We start from the raw sequence: 9,330 nt of genomic DNA, 5'->3' as shown, positions 1-9,330 counted from the left end.
TAGAAATAGTTTTTGACTTATTCCTGTTTCTCTTAAAATCTACAATCATCTCCTTTGTTTTAGTCACGTTCAAGATGAGATGATTGTTTCTACACCATGCCACAAAGCGGTCCACCACCTTCCTGTACTCAGCTTCTTGTCCATCTCTGATCCACCCCACGACTGCAGAATCATCCGAGTATTTCTACAGATGACAGGAGTCTGTCTTGTACTGGAAGTCTGAGATGTACAGAGTGAAAAGGAATGGTGAGAGTACAGTCCCCTGTTGTGCTCCTGTGCTGCTGACTACCTGGTTAGACTCACAACCTTTCAGTCTCACAAACTGTGGTCTGTTTGTCAGGTAGTTTTTGATCCAGTAGTCTTTGATGCATGGCCTTACCAACTTTTTATTCATACTCAACTGCTAGTTTGGGCCCATAAGCCCATACACAAGGTAGGTGCATTGATCTGTTTTTACCTTGTGTTGTCATGCGACTGTAATACAAAACATTTGAAGCGATAACATGGCTCACATTAATCTTTTTGAGATGATCCATTTTAAGTGAATATTCAAATTAAAATCCACATCAGATACATCAGTCATCATGCTCCTTTCCCTTACAGATATAGTGAAAGATTCTGTTTTCATTTTTTATATTGGTTTTTAGGCTGTTTTTGTGGACATTTTATATTCCTTTCTCTGATTTGAGTCATCTGATGTGTTTTTTACTGACATGCTCAGTATGACTTTGCGTGATTGCACTGAATCTTTTATTTGTTTAGTTAATTATTATCCAGTTCAGCACATAGTAAAAAACGATTTACTGCAAATCTTAAAAATGCAATCACATAAAGCTTTTGAAGGGAATAATTAAAATGTGCATTTAAATGTAAAATTCAAGGAGAAAAGCAAGAAGCCCTAAGAGTTCAATTGTAAACATCAGATTCGATCAAATTTCAAATAAAACGTTTTTTGCTTAGGAAAAAAACACAGACATGACTAAATGCTGCCTACTATTTAAATTTATCATCTTTTTCTTTCCTGTCAAAGAAGAATGGAAATAACATGGAAACAATGGAAATTTCAAACTTATATATAGTCTTAACTCTCAACTCTGTGTAAAATTCTTAGTCTTTACATTCCAACTTTTTATTGGAATGTAACTGAAAAAGATATAGCACCGCATATGTACAGGGGTTGGACAATGAAACTGAAACATCTGGTTTTAGACCACAATCATTTATTAGTATGGTGTAGGGCTTCCTTTTGCAGCCAATACAGTGTCAATTTGTCTTGGGAATGACACATACAAGTCCTGCACAGTAGTCAGAGGGATTTAAGCCATTCTTCTTGCAGAATAGTCACCAGGTCACTACTATGGTCCTCAAGAATGGTTCGGTAGTCCTTGGGCCAAGGGAATGCCATGATATGGCAGCCCAAACCATCACTGATCCACCCCCATGCTTCACTCATGCAACAGTCTGGGTGGTACGCTTCTTTGGGGCTTCTCCACACTGTAACTCTCCAGGATGTGGGGAAAACAGTAAAGGTGGACTCATCAGAGAACAATACATGTTTCACATTGTCCACAGCCCAAGATTTGCGCTCCTTGCACCATTGAAACCGACGTTGGCATTGGCATGAGTGACCAAAGGTTTGGCTATAGCAGCCCAGCCGTGTATATTGACCCTGTGGAGCTCCTGACGGACAGTTCTGGTGGAAACAGGAGAGTTGAAGTGCACATTTAATTCTGCCGTGATTTGGGCAGCCGTGGTTTTATGTTTTTTGGATACAATCCGGGTTAGCACCCAAACATCCCTTTCAGACAGCTTCCTCTTGCGTCCACAGTTAATCCTGTTGGATGTGGTTCGTCCTTCTTGGTGGTATGCTGACATTACCCTGGATACCGTGGCTCTTGATACATCACAAAGACTTGCTGTCTTGGTCACAGATGCGCCAGCAAGAAGTGCACCAAACATTTGTCCTCTTTTGAACTCTGGTATGTCACCCATAATGTTGTGTGCATTTCAATATTTTGAGCAAAACTGTGCTCTTACCCTGCTAATTGAACCTTCACACTCTGCTCTTACTGGTGCAATGTGCAATCAATGAAGACTGACTACCAGGCTGGTCCAATTTAGCCATGAAACCTCCCACACTAAAATGACAGGTGTTTCAGTTTCATTGTCCAACCCCTGTAGAAGGCTAATATAGTCTGAGCTATATGCATGTGTGTGTGAGTGTATGAGGAGGGATCGTGATAATAACATTAAAATAAAACCGTTACATCTAAATAAGGTTAAAAGGAAATAGACTAATTACAATTTACATTGTGGTTTATTTCTCACATCCACTAATACAGAGACTGATGAGTGAAATATTTATTATTCACGTGAAAACAATCGGCATCAAATCATAAAATTCATCAACTAAAGCACTGGGTTACTCATCAGGTGTTCTTTAATAAAAAATTAGTAAGAACACTTTATAACAAGTCGTACAGATAGGTAGAACATAAAGTAAAAGTTAACGTAAAAAACGTGACCTACATTATTTCTCTCTGTTCTGTCTTTAATTTGTGTTTTCCAAATGTAATCTCACATTTAGATCAACAACTAATTTTAGATTTTGATGGAAAACATGACAGAACAATAAAGAAATTAAATATTTCCAGTGCCACAACAGTTATTCATTCCCATGTCCCATAACAAAAACTTTAGACACAAGACAGATTAGTTAGTCCTGAATCTACAAAAAAACCTAAATGCAAACTCTGAACTATTATTACTGTGTTTGCAGACACTCAAAAATATCACATCTAAAGTTTCTGTAATGAGGATCAAAATATAAAACACAAAAAACATATAATATTAAACACATAATATTGGTTCATAAAACCTACTGGAGCCAAACACAATGGCTTACATTTTCTGTAACACCTTCCCTGTAAGAGGAAGTTTTGTCTTAAACTTTTTGGTAGTTACGACTTTTTTCCAGCCAGGCAAGACAGGTTTTCTGGTTCCTAAACTCCTGCTCTGGACAGCTTTGTGGTCTCTAGCCACTTAGTGACTGATGCCTCAGATGCTGGCGCCTGTCTCCTCAACCTTCCAACCACTGGAATTCTTTCCAAACTTGTATACAAGTCTTCTGCCATCAACTCGTTCCAAAATCTCTCTCTTGTAGTAATACCTGCAAGTAGAACAGATAACTTAGTGGATATGTGGCTTACATCCGCCACACTTCACTGATTCAAACTGCTTGTATGGAAAGTAAGTTCTCAAAAGCAGATATAGTGTTCCAATGATATTACACTGATGATTATAAATAATTCAGTTATTTAACATGTTATGTTAGGCTGCTTCTTATATAATGTTCATCTATCGTTTTAGGTACAGAAGAGTCTTTGTCAACAGTCAGCCATGACAACCATGATGCATGGTTGTACCAAAAGTTTAGTTTATAGGATTCAGACAAAAAACTTCATCTGCACACCATTAAGTGATGCAACAGGCTCATATTTAGCAGAGTAAAGCTATGTTTTCTTCAGTGGATTGTGAACGTAAATTTTTTATTTAAGAAAATGAACACATTTTAGACATGATGACCTTTTCTGAAAAGATTTTTGATCATTGCAAGAGCAAGGACTCCTTTCTAAATTTAGCAGCTAAAAACATTCAGCTTTAATTTTTTGTTTAATTATTTTCTGTTTGCAGCATAAACTCACCTCATGGCCCGGCTGAGTTTTTCATAGGTCATGCTGGTGTTCTTCTTTTTCTGACCCCACATCTGGGCGACAGCCTCAGACTTGAGGAATTTGAACACACCCTCTCGACGATCTTCCCACTTCATCAGGCCCTGGTTCTTCTCTGGGTGGATGAGAATATCCCTGATAAATTCCCACAGGTGGGTACCACGGGGTGCTGCAAAAAGTGGAGAACAATAAGCCAACTGTGTCCAGGTGCACAAAATATTAGCATGAACATGATGTGCAAAGAGATATGCATTCTTGGCCTGAGGAAAACAAATTGTGATGTACAATCAATGAAAAATGTTATAAGCTTACAAAATAAAAGTTTTTTAAGCATGTTTGATGTGATGTGTACCATGTTTTATTTTCCTTGTATTGTTATATATGCTGCTGCTGTGTTCTCTGTTGATCTTAGGAGGCCGCCCTCGGGGTCTCTTCATGCGACATTCTCCATCTTCTGTTTTGATGTGGACCTCTGTCAACACAATAATTCATTACCACACCTAACCTAAACTATTCTGCCAAGACCAGAATGCAAAACCTAGCAAACAAAGAGTTTGTGTGAATACTCACTTGACCCTGCGTATGAGGATTCAGGGTCTGACTCACTGCTACCAGACTCTGGTGAGCTCATAGATCCAAACATGCCACCTGAACAGACGTCATACTTGTTTAAGAAAAAAAGTCTTTATAAACTTTATTTTAACAAATTTCAATAAGATGATAATAGTATACTAACTGTTGGCAGAGGAGCTGCATTCACTGTCGGATGGATTATCAGAAAGGTAATCAGTGTCCTCCAGAGTTGTCATGGACTCCATGGTCAGTCTAGCCAGATCATAACCATCCCGGTAATCAAAATTTCTCTTGCTCTCAGCTTCATCATCTGTGTAAGGGGTAGATGCATTATTACAGTTATCCCAATGTTACAATTGTTTGCTACTTCCATACTACTATTTCCAGTTTGTAAAATGTACCATGGCCAATTTTGATAGAACTCAACAAAGGGAAGTTCAAGTTGTCCAAGAAGTTATCCAGAAGTTGACACGTCTCACTTAGTTCTGGCCCTGAGAGACTCTGGATTTCTGGAGAAAAAGAAAAAAAATCATCTCTGAAGACGGATCGATTGCCTCCAGGTAGACAGATTGATATTTGTACTTTTGTACAATTAAGCTACATTTTAGGGCAATAGTTTACCATGTTTGGTCTTGTATTCTTCTAAGCTTTGGTAAAGTTGTGGACCAAGCTGTGGGCCAAAGATTCCAACCATCTCCTCTAGGTTCATGTGGCAGAGGACCTGGCCATCCATGGAACAGAAAGCCAGACTTAGGGTGCTCGCATCAAACTTGTTGCTCTCAACATGGTCACTGATCCACTCTAGAACTTGGTCTGCTGTCCAGTAGTGAGGGCTTATCTGTTTGTACCATACACCTGAGGAGTAACAGCCATTTATTACTTGATGTTCTTCTGACCCAGTGCTAATAAGATAAAAGAAATAACAATACTATCCAAGTAAGTCTTGATCTCCAGTAAAGTTCAATAAAAAATATAATGGGGTGTAGGCAAGTGCAGTTAACATCATCTCTATCCGAACTAAACCAACACTGCTTGAAACATCACTTGAATTTTTTCCAACATGTCTGTATTCTCTGGTGTTTGTTATATGAAACAATCCAAGACCCCAAAACACCTTGTTTGGGGGTCAGACAAGGTCAGACAAATACAGCCAGCCCAGTTAACCAAGCACGAGGTCAGAGCATTCCTCTGCTTTGAGCGTTAAGTTGAGTTAAACATTGACAGTGTGGTAAATCATTAGCAAAATTAGGTCAAAGTAAAGTGACTTCATGGTTCTGTTATCTTAGGTTTGAAATTAAGGTATTGTTTGGCTCATGTATAATGAGAATAGTATATTACCAGTATTGCACAGAATTTAGATTATAATAGCAAACAGGAGGGAGCTTTAGGGCTAAGAAGCAAAACTTTTTGACAGTTTTTTGGTATCAATTACAGTTGAGCCCAAAATTATTCTTACACCCAGGAGATTTAGATTAAAAGTAATATTTTCAGATTGACATAATAATAAGGAATAAATATGCACAACCCAGAGTCAATGTTTTATTTTGAATGTGTACAAGTATAATTTCCAGTCAGAAACAAACTTCTTGGTTGAATAAAAAAAAAGTCTAAGTCTCTCGGGGATATCAATAATTTTTTCTTAACTGGAGATCCCACATTTAACTGAAGATTACCACAGAAACATTTAAGGTGCTGGATCTTCAGACAATCCTCTCACCTCTTGTGTTGTAGCCTCTGCTCTCCAAAGCATTAAGGCTGGGTGGCCCATGGAGCTGATGTGGTGGGCTTTCAGTGAAGCCAGTCTGATACATCGTCAGATTGGCACGAGTCAAGATACTGCTGAGGCACGGTGACGACATTGAGTCTCTGAGAGACGAAGAAAGGTTATAAATCAGTTATTTCAGAAAAGATAAAAGAAATGGGATTTCCAAAACATTTTTGCATTGTTAGAGCTTAAAATGTGCATGATTTCTTTACATGACCACATAGAGTTTTGTTAAATATTTTGGCAAAGTAATTTACCTCTTCCAGCCACGGTATGGTAAGATATAATAATGCTCCAAACAATCCACAGTAATGTAATATGTGTGTTGTCTCCTCAGTCTCCTTTTCCGTCTGTTCTTTATAAAGTCTTGGTCTCAGAGGCAAAAAAGCAGCTTCAGTTGGAAGTCAACATGTTTATATCCCTGTGAAGGAGTGGGGGAGGGAGAGGTGAATTTAGGGGAATTCCACCTGAAGGTAGCCACACCTCCATCCCTCCTCCACTTTCCTGAGAACTTGATCAACAACACCAACCTGTCCTGTTTTTCTTTCTTAAGCTTTATTGTCTCTTACCGATCATCACTAAAGATTAGATTAAAATTCTTGACTAACAGATTCAGTTACTGTAAATCGATCTGCTTTGCCTAACTGGATTCCTTTAACTCAACCTTAAATACCAGTGCTGTAGCAAAATGTCATTTCAGGAATTATATCACAAATCTTTTACATTTCTTTGTATAACATCTTTGTTGTTATAGTTGGACTTCATGGTAATTATTTTGTAGAGATGTACACAGGAATGCATACACAGATATTTTGAAAATAGACTTTATTGACAACAGCTAAAAGATGAGCATCTGGGCAGGTAGTTTTATCAGTTTCACTGGCTAGGTATGTGCAGGAGAGATAAGGGAACTTAACCAAGACTGTTTTCTATTCTAGTGTGTTCACTTGCCTCCTGGGATTACATGGAGTTATTGTTTTAGCCAATAACCTATTTTTGCAATATTGCATGGATATATAAACACACACACATACAGAAATGAATCCTCATCCTTGAGATGTCAACACAAACTCAATTAAGCAAGTCTGCTTGCTCATGGTTGCAGTATTAACCCACAGAAAAGGCATATAGTGCACAGACTGGTTAAATGACTGGGGCATGTTTGGACTGGATAGCTAAAATAATTGTACTTGTCCTGCATTTATCTTTGCAAGGTGCGGGTAGATACCATTCATGGTCACGCTACTGTGCAGGTCATCATTGTAGGTCACCCTGACTACCAATAGCAACATGTTTGTTGCCTTTAGAGTAATTGTGTTATATTAAACCTGGCGGTTAAAGCATATCATAAAGCTAATTATTCTGTTTGCTGTTTTGCATCTAAAATATTGCAGATAGTAAGACAGGAACAGGAACTGGAAGCGGTTTGTCTTTGAATCCCCCCAGAACAGGTAACAACCAGGGTTGATGGCAGAAGAATTCAGGAGAAACCAGTGGGGAACAATGAAAACCAGAAAGCTTACGTACTAAGGCTATGAACCAATGAGCAGGGAGACAGGTAATCAGGTGAAACATGGCACAGGTGTAGAAATATGCTGCAGGGAAACTTGGGGAATTGTATTCAATTAGCCTAATGAGCAGGAAAATGAGGAACTGAGCAGAAAAATAAAGAAACTAAATAACAAAACCGAGAGAAAAACAATATATATCATATAGAAAAATCTATAGAAAAATATAACTGAACACAAGAAACGTCAGAATCCAGGAAGGAACAAAACTAAACAGCAGAACTAAGAGGACATGACACCCTCAGTAATCTTCAGATTATCCTCCACCAGCTGCTACTGATTGTCTCCGTGGCTAGCCTCCTCAGTTCATTGGTTCATACTCCAATTCCCTCAGTATTTAAACTCTGATTTTTTTTGCCACTGGTTCTTCCCGATGTCTACCCTGAAACGGTTCCCAACCCTGTTTGCTACCCTGGATTCTACCTCGCCCAAGTTCAGTGTCTTGCCATCTTGTAAGTTTCTTGTTAATTATTTATATTATTATAATAACTCTTCAACTCACTATGGCTCCCTCGCTGTGCTCTGCACATTGGTCAATCTTCAAACCAGCATAAACTGTCAACTACGCGCACAGCCAGAATGGGTAACAGAAACAAATACAGGTTCATGAAAGAAGAAACAATTTTAATGAAATGTTTGGAAATCTCTTGGCATAATTAAAATAGGGGTTTTTAGGATGTTACCAAAACGGTACATTGATGGCGCCGCAGATGGTCGCCTTGGCGTGTTGGTGCGCATTATTTTGTTTTGTTTTTTGCTTTAAAACGGTCTTCTGTGATGGTACCCGGAGCTCTCTCACCAGAAAAGAAGTCATGAACATCAGGGCTACTACACCAGAGGAGTTATTTCCCACTTTTCTGCCTACCGCTCTGGAATTTTTGGACATTCTGGTCAAAGGTGCACTCACCTTTGCTTACGCGGTGAAACGCCGGAAGAGAGGGAAACGGGCTGGGGTGCTGGTACGTCTTTGCCAGCGTGGACTACGAACACCGTTACCTGGAATATTTCTCTCTAACGTGCGCTCACTTCCCAACAAAATTAAGGAACTACAACTGCTGTTGGGGAAAAACAGGGACTTTTATTCATCGGCAGTTTCGTGCTTCACGGAGACGTGGCTGTGTGGATTAATACCAGACTCTGCGCTGCAGCTGGCAGGATTCCAGCTCTACAGAGCGGACAGAGACACAGAACTCTCCGGCAAAGCGAAAGGTGGAGGAATCTGTTTCTACCTCAACAGTGGTTGGTGCAACGACGTGACAGTGATTCAGCAGCACTGTTCTCCAGACCTGGAATCCTTCATCATAAACTGTAAGCCTTTCTATTCCCCCGGTGAGTTCGCTTCGTTCATCCTGGTTGGTGTTTACATCCCGCCGCAAGCTAACGTGCAGGTCGCACAGCGCATGCTCGCCGACCAGATACTGAGTGTGGAGCGGACTCCTTAGTTATCGTCGTTGGCGACTTTAACAAAGGTAATCTCACCCACGAACTCCCCAAATATAGACAGTTTATAAAATGTCCGACCAGAGAGGACGACATTCTGGATCACTGTTACACCACCATCAGAGACGCTTATCACGCCGTCCCACGTGCTGCACTGGGCCAATCCAACCACATCATGGTCCACCTGATTCCTGCATACAGGCAGAAACTAAAGCTCTGCAAACCTGTTGTGAGGACGTCAAGGATGTGGACC

The 9,330-nt window shown here is 39.7% G+C and overlaps 1 protein-coding gene across 1 annotated transcript; it reads right to left on the bottom strand.

Annotated features, from left to right (window-relative positions):
• Positions 1–2,298: 2,298 nt before the first annotated feature.
• Positions 2,299–6,487, bottom strand: elf3 (E74-like factor 3 (ets domain transcription factor, epithelial-specific)). The gene is made up of 9 exons (XM_047346776.1): positions 6,327–6,487; positions 6,022–6,170; positions 4,926–5,159; positions 4,706–4,813; positions 4,468–4,614; positions 4,302–4,379; positions 4,084–4,203; positions 3,705–3,900; positions 2,299–3,169 (listed from the first exon to the last, which is right to left on the bottom strand). Exons 2-9 carry the CDS (start codon positions 6,161–6,163, stop codon positions 3,058–3,060), a joined length of 1,137 nt encoding a protein of 378 aa, XP_047202732.1. The 5' UTR covers positions 6,164–6,170; positions 6,327–6,487; the 3' UTR covers positions 2,299–3,057.
• Positions 6,488–9,330: the final 2,843 nt, after the last annotated feature.

The sequence above is a fragment of the Girardinichthys multiradiatus genome, chromosome 20, assembly GCF_021462225.1.
Source record: "Girardinichthys multiradiatus isolate DD_20200921_A chromosome 20, DD_fGirMul_XY1, whole genome shotgun sequence".
Lineage (NCBI taxonomy): Eukaryota > Metazoa > Chordata > Actinopteri > Cyprinodontiformes > Goodeidae > Girardinichthys > Girardinichthys multiradiatus.
This window is presented reverse-complemented; position numbering and strand designations above follow the sequence as displayed.